We start from the raw sequence: 27619 nt of genomic DNA on the forward strand, positions 1-27619 counted from the left end.
ATATATCTCGAATGTATTACGCAGTGCGTTACAATATGAAACAAATCATAATTCCAACTTCAAATGAAAAATGGATTTCCAATTCTTAGATCAAGTGAGATTAGAATAAATTATGTATAAAGATAAATAATTCTGAATTTCCATTCTAAGTTAAATTCTATACGTTCTATTACTTATGTAATAATAAAAAAAGCACTTACTTTTTTAGAGTATCTGTGATAGAGTTTTTTTCCTCTGTTATTCTCTTCAAGCTTTAATTATTTTATAGAGGCCATTTAGTAAGAAGATAATCGATCGGTCTCTTTATACTACATATAACGTAGAGATTGTAGAACATTTAACATTCTTTATATATTATATTAAGAGCTTCTTTTTATATCATTTTTTTTAAATATTTTGATTTCCTCAATCAACCCAGTCATCATCAATTGATGTAATGGCATCATACGATGACATCTGGTCACATCTAGTGATGACATCTGTGAGTGAATGTGCATAAAAGGTTTTCTTTACCTATATTGAAATCAAGTGTGATACATATTACCCTTAACTTCTAACAGAATCATAGACTTTACTGTTGTTGTCATGAAATATGCGTTGATAGATCTAACTTTACACAAATAATATAACAGGTAACTTTTATAATAATGGTGATTAGAACGTTTCTTTTCTCACCCATATAGTAATATTGCTTGCTATAAGTGATCGATTGGCCAGTTCCGTTTTTAGAAAAGCGGTACGGAGTACGGAAACGGAAACGGACATGGAAGACGGGAAATGGAAGACGGAAACGGGAGACGGAAGTTGCCAATATCGCTGACATAATTATTCAGCGAGATCTTACCAATGACTACTTTCAAGAACAATATCAAAAACACTGAAAATAAATAAAACCATTGTGATCCAATGAATTTAGTAATCACTTGTAAACTTCATTTTTTCTTTAAGCCATTGTCAATGGTTTTACCAACATATAAAAGGAGTCCATATTCAGCTCTAAAATGTAAAATATTTGTTTCCAGTAGTTCTTCCTTTCTCAACATTTAACATAGAACAATAGTATATACATAACAATTACAAACATTAACATACTACTTCTAAATCACTTCCAATATGCCATTCGTGAAAGACTTTAAAGCTGAATCTTTAGAAGATACAAATCTCTTCAGACCAATGAAGATCGGGAATATGAACCTGGACCATCGTGCCGTTATGGCCCCACTAACAAGATTGAGGGCGGAATATCCTGGTCAAATTCCAAACACTGACTATGGTATCGAGTATTATGACCAACGTTCCAGGAGAAAAGGGACATTTTTGATCTCTGAAGCCGCAATCATTTCCCCTCAAGCAGGTGGTATTGACGATGCCCCTGGTATCTGGAGTGAACAACAGGTAGAAGCATGGTCTAAAATCATCGAGAAGGTTCATGAGAATGGCTCTTATATTTTCATCCAATTCTGGGCTTTAGGTCGCCATGCTTTCCCTGGAAATCTGAAAAGAGATGGGCTTAGATATGTCTCTGCGTCCGACGACGTTTACATCGACGACTCCCGCCAAGCAATTGCTTTCTATGCAAACAACCGCCAACATGGTCTAACTAAGACAGAAATTCAAAGTTTTGTCCAGGATTTTGCAAACGCCTCAAAGAATTCGATTAAGGCAGGTGCAGATGGTGTTGAGATCCATAGTGCGTTTGGTTTCTTTTTAAATCAATTTTTGGACCCAATTTCCAACAAAAGAACGGATGAATACGGTGGGTCTATTGAGAATAGATCCAGAATTGTCTTAGAGGTTGTTGATGCCTGTATTGAGGCCGTTGGTGCTGAAAAGGTTGGTATCAGATTATCCCCTTGGGCTAGATATTTGGGTATGTCAGGAAGTACCGACCCAACTTTATTAGCAACATACTGCTATTTATTGGGTGAGCTTGAAAAGAGAGGTAGGGCTGGTAAGAGATTAGCCTACGTTCATTTAGGTGAACCAAGAGTAACTGATCCATTTTTAACTGAAGGTAAAGGAATGGAGATGTTTGGCCATAACGATTTTGCATTTTCTATCTGGAAAGGTCCAATTATCCGTTCTGGTAATTTGGCATTGCACCCTGAGATTGCAAAAGATTTGTTGAAAAACGATAGAACTTTAATTGCTTACGGTAGATTTTGGATTTCTAACCCAGATCTTGTTGACCGGTTGGAGAAGGGACTACCTCTGAATAAATATGATAGAGGTACCTTTTTAGGTAGAACTGATAAAGGATTATTAGATTATCCAACTTACGATGAGGCTATCAAAAATGGTTGGGATTACGAATCTTAGAAATTTAATATTTGATTCTGTCGGAAATATACTATAATAATGATAACGACCAAGGTTAATCCCGCAATGATCTGATAATAGGTTAATCCCTCAACAACTTACTAATAGATTACTTACGCCACCGTTGAGTGAATTTATAATCACGACAACAAGAAATCCAACATATATAATAATGGAACAATATTTCATTTATGAATATAATTGTTTCCATAATTTAATTTATATATTTTTGTATAAGATATAAAACATCAGACGACTATAAGTTGATTTTGAAATATAATAGAATTTGTTCAGTTAAATAAAAGATGTCTAATATTCAATTTTCCCATCAAAGGAAAAGGTAGCTAATATAAGTAGAATTTTGAGTGTACTGCACTGCCATATATATAACAACACATGATATATATTGAATAATGTAGTATTCGTTTCCCCTACATTGGGTTTATTGGAGCTACATTGTCCAATGTTACTATGCACAAAAGATGAGCAGTTTAACAACAGTAACTCTGTTTAACAACTTCAGCTCAAAAACGACCGTAAGGTGAATCTTCCCATGTAAATTTCAAATTTTAAATAAGTTAAAATTTTCAAATCATATAAATATTTTATTAATTACAATCCGATATAGTGTAACGGCTATCACATCACGCTTTCACCGTGGAGACCGGGGTTCGACTCCCCGTATCGGAGTTTCTTTTTATATCTCAACATTTAAGTTAACCGCCGATCTGTCGTTCGTGAAAAACTGATTTATTTTTTGGTGGAACCACAAGGTATTTTATTATGGTATAGAATGTACATTCGCACAAAAGACTTCAAATTGAATAAATAGAATATATATATACGGAGTTATATAATTCCATACGGCTGAAAAACCCACCGTATCATATAAAATTAATAATGTACTCATGTTATTCTCTCTTTCAATGTGTTGATTACCAACACATTGAAAGTCTGGTTAAAAATTTCAGGTTGCACAAGTTGAAGAACATCATCGCTAGACAATTTTGATTCTTCACCTAAAGTGACTATTTTGTCGTGGAATTCAGAATATTGATCGTCGCAATATTGTTCAATAGCTTCAATTAAATGCTGTGCTATCTCTTTATCTTCTATAGAATGACAAATTTGTTCATATATTCTTGGAATTCTGTTTTCAATATTACTAGTCAAATCCCTGTTTATAGTTGTTAAATTTTCAGAATCGGTAGACTTCAAACAATCACCAATAATATCTGTACTTGCAACATCAGTAAAATCTTTAATACAAATTCTTAACTCTTGAACCAATTCTGTACGTGCATCAATCATGTTATCAACAACTTTAGGCACGAAGTCTTTAGCCAATGAAAATAGTGACATTTCACCTGCTTTATAATTTTTGAAGAAGGATTCAACACCTGAGAAATCGAGAGATTTCGTATTCAATGTATATTTAATATTAAATTCTTGTATCTCATCTCTTAACAACAATAAGTTTCTTAAATAAAATAATTTAATATCCAAATTATGGGTTAAAGAGGTATCTGAACTTTCGTTTCTTGTAATACTTGTATAAGCATTTTTCAAAGATATGATACAAGCATGAACTGTATGATGAGCTAAACGGTCAAAAATTAGAGAATTAACCATTTCAAAAATCTTAAACAATAACGCTAAACCTTTAATTAGTGGAATATAATATGATGAAATAATGATTGCACTATTATTATCTGCTGTTTCAGATGTGGTTGTTACTGGATTAACGTTTCTAAAATTTTCAACATATGTCTTTACGAAAGCTTCATCGTCTTGTAATTTCAATTTTTTATTGGAGATCATAAAATCCTCAGCAGATGGTTTATAACTAATGATCGTTCTATGAATATAATTCTTGACAGTTTGAATTAATCTATTTTGAATTCTAGTCAAAACAGGTGAGAATATCTTATCAAATTGAACCTCATTGAATTGTTTTGAATATTCTTCAGAATCCTCTTCAAATTGATAAAACGGTTCAAACAACATTAATGAGTCGCACAATATATCAATGTCTGATTCACGACCACATTTCACACCAATGGTAACATAGAATGGATCACATAATTTGATGAACCAATGATTTATTTTATCTTTGCATAAATAATCTTCAGGGAAAAATTCCATAAACAGTTTATATTCTCTATTACACAATTGCTGGAAATATGTCTTGTTATCTTGAATAAATTGAATCATACTGAATTTTTTATCGCGAATAATGGTATCATCTACTTGTAACCATACAATTGGATTTAAAAATTTATGTCTAATTTGGAAATATTGCTCAAAAGTATCGTTCAAGATTGATGTTAGTTCATCCTTATACCTGTGGTATTTATCATCTTCGACTCTTTGAATCAATGCTGTAATATTTTGTTTGAAATCATCTGAGATTGATGCAAATTTATTATAAATTAAAGCCTCTCTTGTGTTTTTGTTTACCATTATATCTTTTTGAGCAATCTCATTTTGAATCTGTTTCAAATTATTAATAGAATATTTTGATATCAAATCACTTGCTCTAATCAAACATTGTTTAAATTTAATTCTGTAAGCTTCTGCCTCTAATATATCTGGATTCTCTTCAAAGAAAAACAAAGATTTATCAATATTTGACAACATTGTCTTAAAGGATTCCTTACGAACAATATTTGGAGAACTTGCATGATTAAGTCGACGAATAATAGGGGCTAAATTATCAAAATATGTTAGATATTGAGGCAAGGATTTTGATAATTTAACGAACCCTTTACGCGAATCATATAATGTATGAGTATCTTTAATAAAACCTGAAGCTTGATCTGAGATTGTATCAAATTGGGACAATGAGCCTTCCAATTGATCACTAATTCGATGAGTTTGTTTTAAGATACTATCATATTCTTTAATATTTTCGTCCAATTGAATTAAATAATCAGTGTACTGAGAATATTTATCAGGAGTACTAATCGAATCTAGAGACACCTCTGAAGGTTTATCAATTGATGTAGACAACAAATTTTCTTTACCTCTGGAGCCATTTATAGCAATGGCTAATTTCTGTAAATTTTCTAACAAATAGGAGTCATCCAATAAACTATTTTCTTGTGGTTCCAATAAAGTTGGTCGAACGGCGATTGCTTGAACCAATGAATTTCTTCTACTTCGAACCATTATAATATATCTAGGTAGGCCATACACACCAGAAACTACCTTACTTTGTTTAAATGTATATGTATCGGTACAGAGTCAGAGTACTCTTTATGTGACTGAGTTTTGTTTTTACTTATCGCATGTTTTTATAAAAATGTTCAACTAAGATTATTATTATTATTATATAATTTAAAGTGATCGACACCGTTCGAAGCGATAATACGTGGATACATTTTCGGAACCCTCTCAATATATATATATTGTTAAGTGATAAGGGTTTCTAGTTCACAATTTCCGTTGACATCAAATTACAAGTATTAAATATGGTGTAAACTAATACTTTCCGCCTTTTGCTATTCTACTCTATATTCTGTCCCAACTGTTATCTCACAAAACAGGGCTCAATTGAGCGATGTATCACCCACATAAGTATACAAATATAAAAACAAGAACAAGTTTCTAAATGATATAAACACATCCCAGTCAATAATATTGCAATAGTTACCTTAATTCATATGGTCGTTATGAACTGAAGCTGGCGTAGCAGAGTTAAATCTTGATTCGTTCATTTTATTTAGCGTTAGGTAGAGAGAGTTAGAAATAGCTTGAGTTCTAATGTTAAGATAAAGCAAAAAACATTTGTTATTCTTTTCTTTTAATTGAAAGTGCTTTATTTTATTATATGAAGTTTATAGAACCAATAGAATCTAAATCAAAATAGACGTTCAGAATTCTTTGTCCTAATATATTTTGTTTTAATCTCAACTGATCTATGGATTAGAAATATATATTTCAATTAAGGTTCGAACTACGTTTCATTTCCTAATTTGATCTGCTCTGTTACCTCATAACTTCAAAATATTACTTATTATTCTCAGTTTTATACCTGTTTTCTCCCTCTTCTCTCTACAGGGAAAAGGAAAATTTTTTCTTTTCCGGTCTTTTTGACAAAAGTGAAAAATTACTACTTAAAGGGAAAGATGAGATGACCTGAATATAGAACTATGATTTCAAGAGTCCTAGTTTGCTTGTATATTTTAGGATTATCATTGAATAACCTGTGCAAACTACAACACTTGGAGATTGAATGTCAGCAGTTAAGAAAATCAAGTTAAGTAAGATGGTTAAACAAATTTGTACTCACTCCGGTTCTTTCCATGCCGATGAATCCCTAGCTGTATATATGCTAAGATTATTACCAGAATATAAAGATGCCAAAGTGTGTAGATCCAGAAACCCCGAGGATTGGGAAGCCAGTGATATTGTTGTAGATGTTGGTGCCAAATATGATGGTGTCAAGTTTTTCGATCATCACCATCGTGAATTCACCGGTACTTTCTCTGAAAAATATCAGACAAAATTATCTAGTGCTGGTCTTGTATTCAAACATTTTGGTAGAGATATTATCAATCAAGTACTTGGTGGAAACGCTTCCAAGAAAGATTTAGATATTCTTTATGAGAAGGTTTACAAGAATTTCGTCGAGGCATTGGATGCTAACGATAACGGTATTTCCCAATATAATACTAAGGGTACTGATATCAAACCAAGATTCAACGAAAAGGCCACTACTATCCCAGGTATCATCTCTGGTTTTAACCCACGTTGGAATGAAGACAGTTCCAACGAAACCTTCGATAAAAATTTCCAAAAAGCATCAAACTTCATTGGTGAAATTTTTGTTGATTTAGTGAAAGGTTATGGTCTAGGTTGGTTACCAGCCAAGACATTAGTTAGAAAAGCTGTGGAGTCTCGTATGGATGTCGATGCATCCGGCAAGATTTTATTGTTTGATCAATTCTGTCCATGGAAGGAACATCTATACGAGATTGAAAGAGAATTAAAAATCGAGAGCCAAATCCAATTCGTTTTGTTTGTGGATTCTTCCAATACATGGAGAATCTCCACTGTCCCTGTATCTTCAGGATCCTTCGAATTCAGAAAGGGTCTCCCAGAAGAACTAAGGGGTCTAAGAGACGAGACTCTGAGCGAAAAGAGTGGTATCCCCGGCTGTATTTTCATCCATACAGCCGGTTTCATTGGTGGTGCCAAGACCAAAGACGCCGTTCTCCAACTAGCCAGAATGTCTCTATAATCCCTTTTTAAGTAAATACTCTTTTATTCTACCTCTACATATTTATATACATACGTACATGTAACCCAACATTCGAATGAACTTTCATCCCACCTGTCCACATCTGTTACGATACCACTTCTTCATCTTACCAGAGAACCCACCGACACCAACACCAGCCACGTGACGAACTGCTCTATCTTTTATGCGGCCGCCCTGCTTATTTCCTCTTGTTACAGATTTATGAAGCCGCGAAACGATTATTTTTCACAATTTTGTTGTTTGCGTAAGCCATATTATGTATTAAATAAGTTATATCCATAATAATAATACATATTGAGGTTGCTAAGTGAGTCGGAATTTTTCACAGAGAGCGAGGCGGATATAGAGAGGGAGAGGGCGCTCCCAGCTATTTTCTAAAATTAACTACTGATTTGAAACAGGGCCAACTGAACAAAAGAAAACAATAAAGATAACAAGAATAGCATTTAATTTTAAACAAGACAACAGAGAAAGAGAGAGATAGTTAAGAGTCACAGAAATAGGAAGACAGTGGAATAACTTTGTGTGACTAGTGCCATAATTTGAAATTGAATAGATATATATTTTCTTTTTCATTTTTGCAAAACACCATAGAAGAAGATATCGGATCATACAATAATTTTTTTGCTTTTTTTTAATCTCTCAAGGAGTCGAAGTTTTCAAATACTTATAACATCCAGAAACATATCATTTGAGAGGTCAGATATCCCGTTGTAAATACACACGCTCACTCACTCACATTTATTTATCTATCTCCTATAACTAATAACCTTTATTATTATTTGAGGTTGTCAATCCATCCCACTGGAAACGCAGAAGAAAGAAAAATAATAATAATAATACCTAATTATGAAGGGATTCTTGTGGTCTAAGAGCAAGAAATCCTCGGGTAACAAAGGTAACGAGAAGACGAGCCGACATACTAAACGGTCCATCTCGTCGTCGTCGTCGTCATCGTCCTCCCTGAATATATTACCACAAACTGCGACAGCTGAGACCCTCACCAATTCATTACGCGACAAAAGTTCAAGTTCGAATTTATCTGTCTCTTCAAGTCGTCAACATCACTTGTCAAAGCACAGCATTAAATCAATTGGTAATGCACCAGTGGACCCTATGAAGAGACAGAGTTCTTTATCGTCAGCGGACCATCATTCTACAGAACGGAAAATATATAGCTCTGATGCACATGCAAGATCTTCAAGAAGTATATTGCCAAATCATCATTTAAACATGATGTCATCTCATAATCCTTCAAGGGAAGATACACAATCAATTATATCTAACGAAACTGCAACCACTGTAAATGCATCCATTGCATCAAATGACGATTCTCATCCTACACATCATATAAGTAAAGAAGATATTGGCGGCCCAATATTGTCTCCAGTGAGTTCATCTTTACAACCATCTGGGATCAGAAAGATCAACACGGTCCAATCGTCATTAACGAACGAACAACAACAGAGAAGAGACACCATTACACGGTTGCTCGTCCATCTGAATGATGACAATTTCGATACAAATACTTTTAAAATCGGTTGGGTGAACAGATCCCACGGTCAAATTATGGCTCAACAACAGCCACATACTCAACTGCCGCACTCGAATTCTACACAGCACTTAAGAGAGAGGAAAATGTCTCATAGAGAAAGTGTACTCTTTGGAGCTGATATGTTAGCACAATTGAGTAGTATGGAAACCGAATCCCATAGGGATTCAGTTCGTTTAGATTCAGGAAACCAAAGAAATAGTACGATCGTTGATGCACAAACTATGGTTCCAGATTATAGGATTTATCGTGCAGAATTGAAAGGTTGTCTATTAAATTTATATAAGGATGGACTTGGTAGTAACATAAAATATTTTGATCCAACTGCTATCCCACCGGAAGTAAATGAACCACAACGTATTGAGAACTCCAACAAGATAGAGTTTAATGATAATAAACCGAACTTACAACAAGTATCGAACAAACGAGCAACAATCTCAGGATCAAAGTATTTCATGACTGACGTTCCATCATCAAAGAGAGGAATTGATCCAGATCATAATAAAGAACACATAGACCCCAAAGCTATATTACCTATAGAGATAAAATATTTAAGTGAAAAATATCCACACCCAAATTTAAAATTAGATAAAGAAGGTAGGATAATTGGCGGTGATGTTGAAAGCTTATGCCATGCCGTTTTATTTTCACCAATGTCGTCAGGAAAACACAGTGTTAGCACAAGCAAAAAACAGAGAACAATTGTGAATATCCTGTTACTTCTTCCATTAGTTGATTATTTTATCAAATTTATTATAACTTTCAACCAATTTGGTCTCACTTTCACAAAACACAAGATGAAATTAACCACTACGTCTTTACAATACCATAATATTACGAATGAAATGGACGATCAACTCTCAGAGAGATTAGCCCTAGTTGGAAAAACTATTCTTGACATCATGCCAGGATTCCTATTAGATGAACAAATATTCCAAGCCACAATTGCATTACTTAATACTATATCTCTTCACAATGATGAACTATCGAATAATTTAAAGATCTCTATTGCTAATAGACATAATGAAATGACTTCATTGACTTCATATATTAGAGTTGATCCATCTGTTTCTCGGACTAATTCATCTACCAGTAAAGTTAGTGGGAATAGTCTTTTAAATGATGTTCTTGACTTTAAAAAATTCCTTGATGTTGATACCACTTTTTTTGCCAACGAAGTTCATTTAATCAACTTAAAATTTGACAAAATTTGGACACCTCGAGAGGATTATTCTTTGTTGTATTCATCAAAATATATTAATCAAAACATACTGGCGTTAAATCCGTTGGTATTCAACAATTCTGAAAATTTGCACTTTTTGGGGAGATTACTTGTGTGTCATTTGTTCCCATCTAATCCATTATCAATTACACCAAAAACAAGGGCTAAGATTTTAAGAAAATGGGTTCAATTAGGTTGTAAATTTGAACATTTAGGTGACATGGTATCATGGTTAGCAATTGCTACAGTGCTATGTTCTGTGCCGATCCTAAGATTATTTAAATCATGGCAATACGTTTCTGAAACTACGTTAAAGATTATATTTAAAGATTGGGTTCCAACAATTGCTCAATTGGAGAGAAGACAGGCCTCATCGAAGTCAACAAGTAGTGTATTCATATTGGCACCTCCAAATTTAAATGATCCATTTATAAGAGACAATGTAATCTCATATTTTGGAGACTTAATTATATACGCTGATGATTTATCCCAAAATACAAAATTTAAATATCTTGAAAAGAAAATCAATAGGACAAAAAATGCATTCCATAAATGGCAGCAACGATTAGAAACTGTAAAAGAAACAGCCAAGGGACCTATTAAAACAAACAATTTGGAAAGTATTGATCCAAAAACAAGTAGTGTTTATCAGTTCTGGAAGTACCACGTTACCCAACCTTCTATCAATATTGAAAATATAATGAAACTGAGTCTTCAATATGAACCACCGGCGATTGACCCATATTTATATTCTGGTATGAATTCAAGAAGGAGTCCGTTATTAACAGGAAGCTATCTACCTATTTTATTTAATGAATTGCAACCCAATTACAGTTTATTCCCAAAAAAGTCTTTGATTGGTGCAGCAGGACCGACTATTAACAATACTCCTGCTATACCCTTAAGATCATCTGCCCGCAGATCCAGTACCTTATCAACGATTGGTAAATCTGAGTCTCTGTTAAATTTAAATGCTCCAAGTAGTGGCAATGATACAAACCAGATTACAGGCATTGGAAAAATCGATGGACCAACTATCAAAGAACTTGCACAAAGACAATCGACCCAACAAACATTAATGAAGTCTATTAGAGATATGTTTAATATTGATACTGATCTATTTCATGTGACAGATGATCTAGTTTTTAAGTCCAATATCGAAAAAGCTGTCAAGTCGAGACCTACAAGTATAGTCGTAGAATCACCAAGAAAATTTTCACAACAATCTTTCGGTAATAACTCTTCAAGAGATTCACATGACATGAATAGATTGAGCAAAACTTTAGAAAATATGAACTTTTTTGAAGGCATTGGGAACGTTTCTGACACTTTTAATGAATCTGTTATAGATGTCGTATTAAAATCCGCTTCACTAGAAAGAATATTTGATCTACTCGTCCTTACAGCAAATGTATTCTCTAAGTTAGTTGATACCAAGGATTTAGAAAATCATTTTAAACATAAAAATAGAGGGGTCAATGCGCGAGAAGGGAAAGAACAAAATTCTATGGGATTACTTGATTACGCTTTTGTTAAATTGGTTCTAGATGATGACGTTTTCACAGAAACATTTTTTGACTCTTATAGAAGTTTTACTACTACAACAAATGTTTTAGAAAACTTGGCAAAGAGATATATCGGTGCGAAGAGTTGCGCTGTAACAATCACATCTATGTTAGATCTAGGTAAGGATCCAAAAAACCATGTAGAGAATCAAAATTTTCCAAATTGGAATTCAAAAATTCTGGATGAAAAATATGTTAACTTGATTTATGTAGCTAAGATCCAGATAGGGGCTGCTGAAGCAATTCATCATCTAGTTTTAAATCATTATAGCGATTTCACGGATGATCCGAAATGTAATTCTATTTTCTTTGATATTCTTAAAGTTATGGAAAAAGAAGTTACTTATGAATGGTCATCAAGATTACAGAATATTAAAGAAGAGGAAGATGAATACGTTGGTTCGTACGAAGATGTTTCCAAGCTGGTCGAAAAATTAACCCAACTTTTCCAAATGACCAAAGCTACGTATCAGAAGGAACTATACAGACCAGTCGGTATCAATAGAACGCAAAAGAAGATAACCGAAATATTAGAATCATTTAAATCATTTTCTTATGATGAACTTAGAAGTTTGCTGAATAGTAAACAACTCGATGATAGCTTATTGGCTGAGTTCCAGAACATTAAACATGATAACTACGAAGGAATTCTTAATTGGCTTCAAGATTTAAATAACTTTATTGCGGAAAGAATGCAATTTATCGACAAACGAGACTGGATAGCAGTTTATCAAATATTAGAACTAGAGTCTTCGAAATCATTGACCTCCTTTTACAATTATCCACTAAATGTGCTTTCTTCCAACTTGGTTAACACAACATCTGCTCAACTAAAAGATTTAGAAATTTTGAATATAATCACATGGGTTTCAACTCTTGTAACCACAAATAAACTATCAGAGAACCAATCTTTGATATTAGAAAAACTACCAAACTCTATCCAAATCATCATTAAACTTCATCATTCATTAACTGCATTTTTTCAAGTTATAATTTCCAATTCGAAAATAAGTCTAAATGAGCGTAACGGTGTGTGTGCTGTTCTTATTCAAATGCTGAATTATACGCGCAACAAGAATGCAACTTTAGATCTATTCGAATCAACGGAATCTGCTGATCCACATGTTCTTTCGTCACATATACCATCTTTTATTGAAAGTGCTATTTCAAATGCAATCATTTCTCCTGAAAGTAGATTCTACGAACAAAGCTGGAAAAATGGACACGCTTTACTCTGCCGTAATCAAGATCCTTCACACCAAAGTTTTAATTCTATTGGTGATATACTCGAGGGTATTGACGATAAGCATATGAAATCTTTTATAGAAATTGATAACGTGTTTGATTCATGTATCCCATCACTTGCTCCATGCCCTGGGTGGCTAATCTGTAGGCTACTGGAAATATCTCAATTCGTTCCAAATATGAGTATTTCTAATACCAGGCTAATTAACTTTGATAAGAGAAGATTTGTGCATAACATTATTTCTAATATTTCTGCACTAATACCTGGTAAAACTAAAAAGTTGTCAAGCAAATGTGGTTATATTTTAATGAATGATTTCCAGGATTCGGACAAGTCTTTCAGAAAGGCAAGTAAGGAACTTGCATTATCTGAAGCTAGAGAATCTAAATATCAGGAAACTGGAGTCTTCAATGATATTCTAATTTTAGAAGTTGACAAAATCAGAAGAGAACAGTCAAAACTGAATAGTCTACGTACTCAAGAGCGCGATGCTATCCATTCAAATAAAATGCAACAGGATATCAATAGACAAAAAGGTGGGTTTTCTTCAATGAACTCTCTTCAAACTTCCTCTCATTATGGATCGTCCAGCGTTTCATCGACGAATGGGATTGGTTCTACTTCTGGCACGATGTCCAAGAAAAGTAGAAACTCTATAACAAATCTACCTAACAGAAGTTCTGTTGGTTCAGCAAACCAACCTTCCCAAGCTGGGGGTGTTAGCAAAAAATTAGGTGGCTTTTTCAGAAGACCATTTTCTATTGCGGGTTTTAACACATCGATATCGAATTACTCGCTAAACAGCTCAATTTCACAAGATGTTGGTTCGAAGAAGGTTATCGAATCATATCTGTTACCAGATTTGACGAACCAAGTCATCAATGATTCTAAACCTACATTGTGTTTGAAAACGTTTGAAATCAAAAGTATTTTAGAAATTATGAATCATCGAAATATTCCAGCTTATTCATTCTCCTTCAAGATAATAATGCAAGATAATCACGAGTATACAATCCAAGCGACTAGCTCAGAGGATTTATATGAATGGATAAAGATGATCAAGGCATCGAAAAGGTATTCATTCCATTCCAAAAAGTTCAAGGGACGGACTTCAAATAAGGTATTTGGTGTACCGTTAGAAGATATATGTGCTAGAGAAGGTACGGTGATCCCTACGATCATTATTAAGTTATTAGAAGAGATCGAATTTAGAGGTCTAGATGAGGTCGGTTTATATAGAATACCTGGCTCTGTAGGTAGTATCAATGCCCTGAAAAATGCTTTTGATGAAGAAGGAGCAACAAGCAACACCTTTACCTTGGAAGATGATAGATGGTTTGAAATTAATGCTATTGCAGGTTGTTTCAAAATGTACTTGAGAGAATTACCTGATTCCTTATTTACAAACGAAAAAGTTAGCCAATTTACCCAATTAGCACTAAGTCGCAAATCCAATGAGATTTCATTTGACGTTTATAAGAGTAATATGACCACATTATTGAATCAATTGCCTGTTTGTTATTATCAAACCATGCGCAGAATTGTGCTACATCTAAACAAAGTACACCAACATGTATCTACAAACCGTATGGATGCGTCTAATTTAGCCATCGTCTTTTCAATGAGTTTCATTGATCAAGAAGATCTATCTAACAGCATGGGCCCAACTTTGGGAGCTGTCCAATCAATTCTACAAGACTTTATCAAGACACCTAACGATTACTTTATAGAAATGAAATAAGGTAATTTCTAGAAACATTTAGCAAGTTTTCAAATACATGTGCGTTTACCGTTGCATAATAACATTCGGCCAGAATTGGCGCACAATTATATATATGGACAAGTGCATCTTATAAATTACCACTGCATATTTCTGCATCATTTTATAAATAATAAACGATGTATTCATTAATATTTAATTTTAAAACAAATCTTAATTAAATTTTTCTCTCTTCTTTATTGCACACATATTGATTTTATTTTATTGAATGTATATATATTGGAATTATACAAATTTTTGTCATTTTTAGGGCTCTTAAAATGAAATATTTACAAGTTACTTACCCCTTTGGATACTGTAGCCGTTTTTTTTTATTTCTTTAAATCAGATCTACGAACTATTTTAATTTTAGAATTGACCTTTCTTGCCTTAGCTTCTTCCTGTAACTTCTCTTCTTTTTCTTGCATTATACGTCTTCTTTCAGACTGTTCTCTAGATTTAGCCATACTATCTTTAATTGCCGCAAATATACCTTTATTTGCTTCTGTAGGTGATTGTGGATGTTGAACAACATCTGCAATCTTCAATTGTTTTCTTACCCATTTATTTCTTAATACTAATGTTTGAGCCACAGAAAAACAACCATTGACTGCAAAATAAAGGACAACACCTGCCGAAAGATTCATAGTGGCTGGAATTGATACTAATGGCAAAATGATAAAAAATCTTTTCATCGGACCACTAAACTGCTGTGCCCCGGTTTCCCCACCTAAACGAGAGAAAGACATCAACACTGCCGCTGTAATAAATTGTAGACCCAAATATGGATCTGCCAGAGTTAAATCGTAAAACCACAAAGCACCTTGATTGGCGAACCCATCAACAGGGAAATTCGACATGGATCTAAGACCATTGAAAAACCCAATGGCAACAGGTAGTTGTAGCATTGGAGCAGCTAACCATCTATTCTTGATACCATTGTCGGAAAGTAATTTCTTTCTTCTAAGGGCAACTTTTTGACCTGCAACCATATCTGTTGTAGCCATCAATTCCTTTGTCACTCTATCTAATTCAGGTTTAATCTTAGAATTACGTGCAATAGTATCCGAAGATTTTACGTAAAGTGGGAACATTACCAAACGGACCAATAATGTTACTGTGCAGATAGTACCCCACCATGGCAGACCAGTATATACATGTACATATTCTAGTACATGTTGTATAATATCTGCGGGCCAATGCCAAGTTTGTGCCAGACCAATACTATTCAAGTAACCGACGTGATTCGATAACTCACCAATAGAGTGTGTGGCTTGTTCAACGATGGTGGATGAACCCGTTACCATATCATCTAAGGAAGGTAACTGAGTTTGAATTTCATTCAATTGTTCAATTGTATCTGTGGACTTAAAACGAACAGTAGGTATGGAGTTTAGTAACGAGGTTCTTCTTAGCATATGAGGACTCAATACAGCAGGTTTAATAGTAGACCTACTGGTGCTCCTTTTGGCTATATTTACCAACGAAGATCTTAAAAACATTATAATGATCTAAAACGTATAACGTGAATAGTCGTTTGAAGTGGTGTGGTCTAAAGAGGATATTAAATGTAATGATAAAATTTATTGGCTATTCCGGGTATATCGTGTAAATACTGTTAGAAACGAAGCAAATAAAATAAACACCAAATAATCACAGTTATATTAGTTATTTTTGAACAGGACACCTTCAGACTTCTTCTTATATATTTGACCTGCTTTCCACTAAACTTTCTTTCATTATATCTAATTCAAAACTCTATTTATCTCTCTTCTCGACATCCAAATTGCTGAAATATTCTCTTAATTAAATTTCGCAGAAGCGAAACTCCAGGGAAGTTGAATTTTCAGAATTTTTAAAGGGCCAAAAAAAGCATTCGAAGTGACTTCTACATCTCTCGACATTCCAAAGGTTAAAAGAAAAAGGGGGAATGATTGGTTGGCTATAACTTGAATCGAGGACTTTATGGCTAGTTTAAGTATTGGCTAGTTGAGTTTGGTTATAGCATTTCGATGGTCTCTGGTGTCATACGACCTTATGGCGTCTTGCGTCGGTTTATGAGTGAAGACGTCCGAAAACAATTATACGTTGGATGCTTGAATAGAGAGTTCGATGATGTTCTGACTAAAGTTAGGCCCATAACCACGAATGAGATGGACTATGGATTTTTACAAGTATATCTCGCTAAAAGTTGTACCTGGGGTCATATGGAATCGGTGGATTACATATGGCATAAATATGTGATGAATAACCAGATCCTGATAATTCGTCCACATGTATTATGTGCAATGAGTAACTTGGCATTAGCTAATGAGAAATTCTTTGTCACGAAACAGATATATGAGTATTTCGAACAGTTGTATGGGTCCCAAATATATGACGAGACTATGTTACATTGGAAGTATGAACTTTTACGGATTAAGATTGAAAGTTTTGCCAGTGGGACAGGAGACTCAACAAGTTTTAGCGAAAAGTGGAAAGTGTTTCTTGAGGATATTGACCATGTATTACCAATCAGTACGACGTTTAATGTAAGAGATTTCCCTCACATGATTAAAGCCCTAGCAAATGATTTAAGAAATGGCAATATTACAGAGGAGTCCCTCTTAGAGATGTTATTCACGGAGAAGAAGATAAATATAGGGAACCCTTCGAGTCTACCACTATTATTGAACTTGCTATTGTTGCAACCAACCTTCACGAATACTTTCAAGTTAGATATATTTAAGAAATTTTATCAGACTCATCCACAGTTGGACCGTAAAGATTCGTTAATAATCATGTTTAAATTATTGAAAGGTGACGGTTATAATTTATCACAACTTGTTATATTTGCTACAAACCTGGACAAAGGAAAACTGAAACTTACCTCCCTGTCTTCAAAATTACTAACCAAAGGAATTTCCAACACATAATATAATAGCAAGTTGAATAGTTGTATACTGGAGACTAGTATAGATACACCAGAGGATAACCTGGTATAGGATGCACATGTAAATATAGAACTTTTCTTCCGGCAAGGAAAACTCCTTATATATATTCTTTAGAACAATTTCATATAAATCAATGTACGACAAACATTATCAATAACATATATATGTATATACATCCACTACAATGATCATTACAAAAATTATAGGAATGACCCCATCTCTATCGTAGCTTATCAAATAATTGTTCTTGTAATTTGATCAAGATATCGATTGTTCGATTATCGCGCTAATCTGATTTTTATCAGAAGAGAATTAACTATTTTAAGTGAATAGTTGTCTATAAATTAACCACTTTCTCATTGAGGGTTATCCCAAAGTATCTATTCCCATTAGGTTGAAAGAGAGTAACAACACATACCCATTATAGTATATCCATTTGATCATGAGTATGGACGCACCTGCTTCTTTAAATTTCTTTAAGGGCCATCCGTCATTCAGATTACTCCCTAACAAAGAGATTATCGAGGCAACTACGGAGTTGCTAACACCAGATAAAAGAAAATTTGATTCAGACACAGAGAATAGACATCCATTGACATATGGGTCTGATCAAGGTGCATTGTGGGTTAGAGATACAATATGTTCATTTTTGAATGATAACGTTTTCAAATTATCAAATGATTCTAATGTAAGGTCTACTTCCGAATGTTTAAATCTAAATTCAGGTGCATCCTACGGTATCCTAAGTCTCTTATTACAGACTACATTAGCACAGACTGGTTACACCAAGCAGGCGTTCATCATATCACCAACTTATTTCTTAATTAACAACTGTTTCATTGATGCTGGGTTTTCAGGAAAATTAACTGCAATTGATGAAATTGGTTATGATACCATTGATTTCAACACTCTTGAGAAGAAAATACAAGAATGTGAGGATCAAGCAAATAATGATGAGTCTACTGAGTGTATTGACAACCCTGAAAGTGATAAGAAGAAGAAAGTCTATAAATATGTCATTTATACTGTTCCAACTTATTCCAATCCAAGTGGTCATACTTACTCCGAAGAGACAAGATTAAGACTTATTAAATTAGCTAGAAAATATGATATGTTAATCATAGCAGATGATGTTTATGATATATTGAATTATGATGAAGATATTTCGAATGATAAAGACCTTTTACCTACCCCACCTAAGCGATTTGTTCATCTTGATAGACAAACTTGGTCTCCCACTATTGATGATCCATTTGGGAATACTGTATCCAATGCTACATTCTCCAAATTGATTGCACCAGGTTTAAGATTTGGCTATCACGAGACTGTGACACCAAGTCTGGCATTTCAATTGTCAGAAGGTGGTGCAAATATATCTGGCGGTACACCATCTCAATTAAATTCAATGATTGTTGGAACAATGTTAAAGAATGGATCTGCTACAAAAATATTAAGAAACTTGATAGCTACATATAAAGAACGAGGAGAAGTGCTATATAATAGTGTGAAGAAATGTTTGCCTCAAAGGACTGATTGCGATGTTATTCATGGTGGATACTTTATATGGGTTACATTACCAGATGGCTACAACATGGAAGAGGTTCAAAGGCGTTTGAATGCAAAACATGAGGTCATCCTTGCCAATGGATCCAATTTCGAAGTCATTGGTGATCCTAAGGGCTGGGGCCGTAGGTCAGCAAGACTATCTATTAGTTTCATGGAGAAAAATGAAATCAAAGAAGGTATAAGATTATTTGGTTCTGTTTGTCAGGAATATGCAACCGAGTTAGGGTTACCGTTTTAATTACAAAGACAGATGCATATAATCCAATTATAGACTTACTATTACATACAAGCGTATACTTATATATATACACATACACATATATATATATGTGTGTTCAATGAAATCGCTGAAAAGGCATCATGTGCATAATGATAACTAACAGTGGGACGAAATGGATGGGTTACGACATCTAACGCCAACCTCTAATGTAGTCGATGGTCACAATTTCTGTTTACATTTCCACCCCTTTTACCCTCCCTCGCCACTAATCGCGGCGAAATTCTGCTGAAAGGGAAAAGCGTAGAGAAAATTGGTAGTCGACTGAAAGTTTCCAGTGAATATTTTTAATACCTCTTTAGTTAAAAATGATAAAAGGTAATGTACTACAACTACCTTTTGCACGAATGATTAAGAACACTTTTCAGCTTTACATTCTTCCCTGTCGGTTTAGTATATATATAGTTCGTTGTTTTGGGAACCTGGATACATCCTTATACTTTTTTCTATCCATTTGTGTTCAAGCTTCATTATACCACTTTCGTAATTAATATACATTTCCTTCAATTTTAGAATTATGAACGGTTCAGAAAACCAAGAAGAATCGTACTCAATGTACCCAAAGACATCATCCCCACCTCCAATGCCTCATGTCAATATGCAATTTCCAATCTACCAGAACCCGGTTCCGATGTACAATTATCAAACTCCATATATGTATGCTCAACCAAACTATAACTACAAGATGATGAACCCTAATCAACCTCATACTCAAATGGGATATCAGGCTAATATTCCTCAAGGAAATATGGGTTCCAAGAAGAAATGGAATAATAGCAATAATAATAACAATGGTAATGGTGCAGGTGCCGGGACCGGCATTACTGGTACCATGAATCCTGCCAAATCTCAACCATATTATCCTAATCAAAGTCAAAGTTTCTATGGACAATCTTCAGTCAATAGCAATCAAACTAGAAACAGTAGATCCAGTTCTGTTAATCACGATCCCTTTAAATTCGATGTTTCAAAATTGGACGTTGCAAAGATTTCAGAAACATGTAAGAAATTTCCACTGTATATCAATACTACAGCTTCAGAATTTAATGAAGCAAAAAATAAAAACTTCTCTGTGAAGGTCGCTGATGTCAATGACTCCAAAGAAACCACTACATTTGCTAAGTCAAGTGAATCTGCCTCTACAATAGAAACTGTTGAAAAAATACCAGATACCCAATCAGAATCAATAAAACCAATCGAAGAACCTTCTGAGATTAAGAGTGAACCTGTTCCAACTATACCCCAAGAAAATAAGAAGAAAGTCAAAGAATCTGATGGTAAAAAAAAAGAAAAAGAAAACTGTCATAAGAAGGAAGATGAATCCAAGAAAATTGTAAGCACCACTTCAACAACAAGCATCAACTCTGTAGCTAGTGATGACACTACTGTCGCATCATCTCCAATAGCTACTACAAACTCAGCTCCAACTTTAACCCCTGCAGTCGAGACTCCAGCTCCTAAATCTTGGTCGGCTATTGCCTCGTCTGCCGGCGCAAAAGTAAAATCAGCTAGCAATAGTAAAAATGCTTCTCCACATACTCATTCTAGGACTACTTCAATAGTCTCATCTTCATCTACCAGACCAAAAAAGGACAAGAAATATATCCCACCAACGACAAAAGGTGCTGAACCAATTGGATCCATTGCTCTAAGAGCTTGTTTCGATCCTGATTATGTTAGCTACGCCCTGAAGAAGCATGGCCCAACAGGTGAAAATGATTTACCTCTTAAGACGATTATACCAAGAGGTATTATCAACACAGCAAATATCTGTTTCATGAGTTCAGTGCTTCAAGTATTACTATATTGTAAACCGTTTATTGACATATTAAATGTTTTAAGCACAAGAAACCCTAACTCTAGAGTTAGCTCATGTTCTACAAAACTATGGGATGCATGCATCAACCTGTTTACAGCATTTGATAAAGAATCATTTGAGAAGGACAAAGAACCTGTTGCGCAAAGTCAAAGCAATTCTAAGAAAAACAGCAGAGAGGGGACACCACGTTCTCAATCAGACAAGGCAGACTTTGCTTCGATATCTGATGCTATTAAACCAGATGAATTCTACAAGAGTCTGTCTACCATCCCAAAATTCAGAGATTTACGTTGGGGTCACCAAGAGGATGCTGAAGAATTTTTAACACAAATGTTGGATCAATTACACGAAGAGTTAATAACAGCTATTAACAATTTGACAGAAAATGAAATTCAAAATATTTTACAAAGTATTAACGACGAAGAATTGAAGATATATATCATTAGAAACCTTGGTCGTTATAAAAATGCTCAATTCCTGAAGAGTGCAACTGGTCAACTTCCAGCTCTTATAGAGAGATATGGTGAATCTGATGATAATGATGACGAGAATGGTTGGCACGAAGTTAGTGGTACTAGCAAAAAGGGGAAGAAGAACAAGACTGCGGCTAAGAGAACAGTCGAGATCACACCTTCCCCTATCTCCAATCTATTTGGTGGTCAATTCCGTTCTGTTTTAGATATTCCAAATAATAAAGAGTCTCAATCTATAACACTTGACCCCTTCCAAACTATCCAATTAGATATTTCTGATCCTGAAGTCAATGACTTACAAACTGCATTCAGGAAGTTCAGTGAGTATGAAATGATTCCTTTCAGATCATCCAATGGTAGTGATGTGGAAGCTAAGAAACAAACATTTATTGATAAACTACCAGAAGTATTATTAATCCAATTAAAGAGGTTTTCATTTATAAATAATACCGAAAAAGATAATTCCATGACTAATTACAACGCTTATAGTGGGCGTATTGAAAAAATCCGTAAGAAGATTGCTTACCAACATGAATTAATTATCCCAGCTGATTCTGTTTCCTCACCAACCTTAAAGCAACATGAAGAAAATAGACAATATGGATTATCTGGTGTTATTTACCATCACGGTATGAGCTCTGATGGTGGGCATTACACCGCCGATGTTTACCATAAGAGCAACAATAAATGGTATAGAATTGATGATGTAGGTATTACCGAATTGAAGAAAGAAGATGTTTTAACTGTTGGTGACAATGGTTCCGATCCAAGAACTGCATATATTCTGATGTACCAAAAGCTATAAAGGATTCTATAATACAATGATATAATGTACTCTATATTCTATAAATATTATAAACACCGTTAAAACTATATTGCAAATAGATATTTTCTAATAAAATAGTATTCAAAGTTATATTATAATATGTAGGAGGTCCTTCTTATATTAAGGATAAGTTCAATATAACTAAATAGAAAAACATTTCAAAATATCTCGTTGTTTGGATTATATTTGAGAAATGTATTATACAAAAACTGTCAGAAATTAAGAGTAAGATGCACAACACTTAATTTCAATAGGAAAAGAAATACCTTTATGACAGAAACTATCTGGAATCAAGATATCTAAAATGTCCTAATAAGAACTAAACATTTATTAAGTAATAGTCGTTTAGGTCATAATCGTTTAGGAAATAAGTTCATTACTTAACAATTGTTTAGGTAATCACTTTACTACCCAACAATCGTTTAGGTAACAATCGTTTCGGTAACAAGAAGAAATGAAATATCGGTAAAATTAAATAATATAAAAACAAAGAATTCTGAACTTACATTCTGAGTTAGATTCTATTCGTTCTGTAAATTATATACAATACAAAAAAAACACTTACAAATATAAGAGAAATATAACAAGTATATTTTGCTTACCTAACATTATGTTAAACAGAGTTGCTGTTGTTAAACTGCTCATCTTTTGTGCATAGTAACGTTGGACTATGTAGCTCCAATAAACCCAATGTAGGGGGAACGAATACTACATTATGCAGTATATATCATGTGTTATTATATATACGACAGTGCAGCACACTCTAAATTCTACTTACATTAGCTACCTTCACCTTCAGTTAGGTTAAGCTAATGTTAGCCTTTTTAGTGCTGCCGCTACATATTCAACACATTAAAACTCAAGCTGCGCCGACTCTCTACCTGCCACTATATAATATGAACGAATATAAGTATAACCACAGTATGTCCGCTTCAGCTTAGATCCCACATAATTTCTGTCAAACACAGGCATCTGTGTCCTTAGAACTATCCGAAACATGGCGAAAATGACCCTTTTTAAAAATTAGAGCTATATTCTTATTCTTTCAAAGAAAATAAGGTTTCGTGGTCTAGTTGGTTATGGCATCTGCTTAACACGCAGAACGTCCCCAGTTCGATCCTGGGCGAAATCATTTTTAATTTTCTTTTTGCTAACAACTTAGCCGCCGAAGGATTGTTTCAGTGAATTCGATTCAAATATATCGCAGTTTCTTTATATGTATTGTAATGAAAGAGGAAAAATATTATTTTAGTGTTTTGTTCATCTTACCATCAGTTAAAATATAACAAGTAGATACATATATAGATACAAATCTATGCTGACAACCAATATAAGTATATTCGATTGTCAAAACTCTTTTTCTCCACATGAATGCTTAAAATTGATTTTAATAATTCTAACTTATATTCCGAAGTAATCATATTCCTGCGCCTCTTGACAATCCATATGATGTACAAAGGTACGTCAAAGATCCTAGCTTCTCTAACGACCCTTATGACTGCTCTTTGACTACTGTACCATGTATAAGAGGTATAATTGTGCGATATACGAATACGACACCTCAGAAAGTACAGCTCAATGCAATTATCAATATGACATATGCATACAAAATTGTTGTATCGTTCGTAGTTCGCAATTTGATGTAATATTAGATCTAAGAGCTCCTGTTTCAAAATGCTAGACAAGTAATTAGATTCTGCATAATAAAGCACGTCAAATGTTGTGCAATTATATCAACTATAATTGACTTTTCTTTATTTCAAAAGATTATCAATATGTTCTTTCTGAAAAAAAACATTCATTCCACAGATTCTGACATGGTACGCACATTCCTAGCATAGGTAAAAGTCATTTAATGAGAATATTTGATAAAGAAGGAATATTTATGCATTTTCACAAGAAATAATCCATTTGCGATTTCTTTGTAGGAATAATTGCATTACCGACTCCATCTTGAGGTTGGACAGCATCAAATATGGTATAATTTCTTTGTAAATCATCCTCTATTCTCAACACAGCCGCCACATTACCACATCTATAACAATAATTTGGTGCCGACCATACAGTGACTAATCCACCATCGAACATTTCTTTATAGCCTTCCATAACTAATTGATGTGCACGCGCTATTAATTCTACATTATTTGTATGCAGGAATTGGTTCACTTCATTTTGACCAAATACAAACCCTGCACCTCTTGGTGATAACGACCATTTTTCAACATCATCAGGATCACTCCATAATAAGTCACACATAGCACCTTCATGGGGTACTTCTTGTTTTCTATCTATAGCTCGGATCTCATCTATTGTAGAAACATCAGGTGAAAGACCTCCGTGAACACAAAATATATTATTATTAATGATTGCTCCAAGAGACAAATAGTCAAATACTTCACAACAATATCGCCAAACGTTACTATTTCCATATTTTCTCATAATTTCATCATAAAACCCATAGACTTTTGTAATTTGACGCGTCTCATGATTACCTCTTATGAGTGTAATTCTATCGGGATATTTCAGCTTGTAACATATTAATAATAAGAATGACTCTAAGGAATAGAATCCTCTGTCGACAAAATCACCTAAAAATATATATCGTGTTTTCTCTACACCACCACTCTTGCCAAACAATGTTAGAAGGTCGTGCAACTGACCATGAATATCTCCACATATAGTTACCGGTGTATCGACATGAGTAACATTAGCCTCTGTCATTAACAACTCCTGTGCTTTCAAACAGAGTGAATATACAGCTTCCTCTGTGATATGTTTCCCTTGTTTCAGCAACGTTATTGTGCGATCGATTTTCATCATGACGTGAAGAAGCTTTCTTTTTCTAATAACACAATATAATAGTTTCGTATCTATATTCTACCTTTGATAATTCAAAACAAAGATTAATGAATAAGTCCCGTACCGATATATTAGCCTCCGTTCAACCTTGATAACTTAACTATGATTGTTTATATTTTGTTTCTCTGTCTCTTTATTGTTTGCAATTTTTCAGTTCGCCAAACTCGATGAACTTTTTTTTCCCTCTTTCTTTCGTGCCCACAACAACACCAAAATTGTTTGAGATGTGAAGAAAGGCTTTTCATTTAGACGTGTTTTGTAAACAAATCATAACTATATTCAAAGGCCAAGAGATAAAAGGATTTGCAATAGCTGTTAACAATACAAATATACTACATTGTAACGGCTTTTTAAATTTGCTTAAACCTAGCGACCGATCCGGTGAAGACTTTTCCGTGTTAGAGAGAGAAGAATCAACTACATAAAATATAAATTTGCAATGCTAGATTATAATTTAATGCATAAGGCTAATCCACTGCTATTTGCACCAGAACGCTATGATCAGTATCCTTTAAATCACCAGGAATTGATGCAATACTTGACATCTGCCTCTTCTTCTGGTGCGACTGTTTGTCCTAGACCAGTGACTGCTACGGATGAATTTGATTATCTGCTGTATATGGATGGTAGTTCTTCTAACCGTTCTTCTGCTAGTCCTGAACATTTAACAAATACGATACCTTCTACTGTTAACACAGGTATTATGGAGTTGGATCTTGATAAGAAACTAGCTTGTGAATTTGCTATTTATCAAACTCATATGAGAAATAAACAAGATGATATTAATGGAAGAACTAATAGTACTTATAAAATCAAAGATTTCAATGAATTATTACAGATGAAAGTAGGCTCTAATGAATGGTTTGATGAAATGTTACATCTTTTGGAATCTATTAATGCTACAAATATAGATCTCAGCTCTATCAGTGACATGGCCATTTCTTCAAAGGATATTAGTGTTCGTAAAACAGTCATTGGTGATGGTCAGACCTCAAATAATACAGAAGGTTCCCTTAGAATTGATACATCCGATATCGATATGCAAGATACAATATCATACATTTTGTCGAATGCAATTAAGAATGGGGTTGATATCAAACCACAATTTAAAGAGCCTACATCTGGAGTAAAAAATCAATCTAATGAAAAGGAATATCTTCGTAATATCATTGATTCCATGATTGCAATGGCTAAGATAAACAGGGAGAAAATTTCCAGTGTTACTGAAGACAAAGAGGCTAACGATGGTAAAGTGAAGGAGATGAATACAGCATTGAATGATTTACAACTGGCACATAATTTCTTAACGAGACAGTTCGAAAGCGATAGAATTGAATATTCAAAAGATATTGAAAAATTAACTAAAACTAATAGAGAATTGCAGGAAAAACTATTAAATTATCATTCTAATTTAACTAAAACAGAAAATGAATTACTTGAAACTCAAGAAAAATTACAAATGAAAGAACTAAATCCAATCATCGAAGGAAACAATACTCCCCTTCTAAAGGGCCTTGGAGATGATCTAGGATTTCTATCGCCACTAACTGTGGACCGTGATAATGTACGTAGTAGTCAAAGTTCTTTAGATTCGAAAGGCGAACTTAAGAGTGATGGTAAGGGATCATCATATTCGCTAACATTGATGCGTAATGAATTTAAGAAACTATTAACAGAAACACAACGAAAATACGAAACAGAACTTGCTAAAGAGAGAGAAATGCGTAAAGAACTAGAAAAGAAACAAATTAAATAATTTTTTTTCATATATTACATCCATGTTTTTCCATCTAATCATATACACCATCATCCAAATATACACACACACACACACACACACATATATATATATATACGTAGAGTATCTCAATCCAGATATGCTAAAATAAACATTTCCATCGATAATATAAAGTAATAACAGTTGAAATGTTATGATG

General features: G+C 33.9%; 10 protein-coding genes and 2 non-coding genes across 12 annotated transcripts; 9 read left to right on the top strand and 3 right to left on the bottom strand.

The window, feature by feature from the left end:
- Positions 1 to 1113: 1113 nt before the first annotated feature.
- On the top strand, positions 1114 to 2319 carry KABA2_06S07128 (alkene reductase; the record flags this gene model as incomplete). The annotated part of the gene is made up of 1 exon (XM_041551423.1): positions 1114 to 2319. The coding sequence occupies one exon, from the start codon at positions 1114 to 1116 to the stop codon at positions 2317 to 2319; it is 1206 nt and encodes a 401-aa protein (XP_041407357.1).
- Positions 2320 to 2937: 618 nt separating this feature from the next.
- Positions 2938 to 3009, top strand: KABA2_06S07150. The gene has a single exon. It is a non-coding gene; the product is annotated as a tRNA-Glu (tRNA).
- A 216-nt stretch (positions 3010 to 3225) lies between these two features.
- COG3 (Golgi transport complex subunit COG3) lies at positions 3226 to 5490 on the bottom strand (the record flags this gene model as incomplete). Its single annotated transcript, XM_041551424.1, has 1 exon — positions 3226 to 5490. One exon carries the CDS (start codon positions 5488 to 5490, stop codon positions 3226 to 3228), a length of 2265 nt encoding a protein of 754 aa, XP_041407358.1.
- A 1066-nt stretch (positions 5491 to 6556) lies between these two features.
- MYG1 (Myg1p) lies at positions 6557 to 7564 on the top strand (the record flags this gene model as incomplete). The annotated part of the gene is made up of 1 exon (XM_041551425.1): positions 6557 to 7564. One exon carries the CDS (start codon positions 6557 to 6559, stop codon positions 7562 to 7564), a length of 1008 nt encoding a protein of 335 aa, XP_041407359.1.
- Positions 7565 to 8434: 870 nt separating this feature from the next.
- On the top strand, positions 8435 to 14911 carry BEM2 (GTPase-activating protein BEM2; the record flags this gene model as incomplete). The annotated part of the gene is made up of 1 exon (XM_041551426.1): positions 8435 to 14911. The coding sequence occupies one exon, from the start codon at positions 8435 to 8437 to the stop codon at positions 14909 to 14911; it is 6477 nt and encodes a 2158-aa protein (XP_041407360.1).
- A 350-nt stretch (positions 14912 to 15261) lies between these two features.
- Positions 15262 to 16431, bottom strand: OXA1 (membrane insertase OXA1; the record flags this gene model as incomplete). Its single annotated transcript, XM_041551427.1, has 1 exon — positions 15262 to 16431. The coding sequence occupies one exon, from the start codon at positions 16429 to 16431 to the stop codon at positions 15262 to 15264; it is 1170 nt and encodes a 389-aa protein (XP_041407361.1).
- Positions 16432 to 16941: 510 nt separating this feature from the next.
- Positions 16942 to 17844, top strand: PET122 (Pet122p; the record flags this gene model as incomplete). Its single annotated transcript, XM_041551428.1, has 1 exon — positions 16942 to 17844. One exon carries the CDS (start codon positions 16942 to 16944, stop codon positions 17842 to 17844), a length of 903 nt encoding a protein of 300 aa, XP_041407362.1.
- A 460-nt stretch (positions 17845 to 18304) lies between these two features.
- Positions 18305 to 19666, top strand: KABA2_06S07282 (2-aminoadipate transaminase; the record flags this gene model as incomplete). Its single annotated transcript, XM_041551429.1, has 1 exon — positions 18305 to 19666. The coding sequence occupies one exon, from the start codon at positions 18305 to 18307 to the stop codon at positions 19664 to 19666; it is 1362 nt and encodes a 453-aa protein (XP_041407363.1).
- Positions 19667 to 20222: 556 nt separating this feature from the next.
- On the top strand, positions 20223 to 22802 carry UBP3 (mRNA-binding ubiquitin-specific protease UBP3; the record flags this gene model as incomplete). The annotated part of the gene is made up of 1 exon (XM_041551430.1): positions 20223 to 22802. One exon carries the CDS (start codon positions 20223 to 20225, stop codon positions 22800 to 22802), a length of 2580 nt encoding a protein of 859 aa, XP_041407364.1.
- Positions 22803 to 23881: 1079 nt separating this feature from the next.
- Positions 23882 to 23955, top strand: KABA2_06S07326. The gene has a single exon. It is a non-coding gene; the product is annotated as a tRNA-Val (tRNA).
- Positions 23956 to 24716: 761 nt separating this feature from the next.
- PPH3 (phosphoprotein phosphatase PP4 catalytic subunit PPH3) lies at positions 24717 to 25643 on the bottom strand (the record flags this gene model as incomplete). Its single annotated transcript, XM_041551431.1, has 1 exon — positions 24717 to 25643. One exon carries the CDS (start codon positions 25641 to 25643, stop codon positions 24717 to 24719), a length of 927 nt encoding a protein of 308 aa, XP_041407365.1.
- A 478-nt stretch (positions 25644 to 26121) lies between these two features.
- On the top strand, positions 26122 to 27438 carry PEA2 (Pea2p; the record flags this gene model as incomplete). The annotated part of the gene is made up of 1 exon (XM_041551432.1): positions 26122 to 27438. The coding sequence occupies one exon, from the start codon at positions 26122 to 26124 to the stop codon at positions 27436 to 27438; it is 1317 nt and encodes a 438-aa protein (XP_041407366.1).
- Between the last annotated feature and the right edge of the window lie 181 nt (positions 27439 to 27619).

Source organism: Maudiozyma barnettii, assembly GCF_903064755.1.
Source record: "Maudiozyma barnettii strain CLIB 1767 genome assembly, contig: KABA2_06, whole genome shotgun sequence".
In the NCBI taxonomy this organism is placed as follows: Eukaryota; Fungi; Ascomycota; class Saccharomycetes; order Saccharomycetales; family Saccharomycetaceae; genus Maudiozyma; species Maudiozyma barnettii.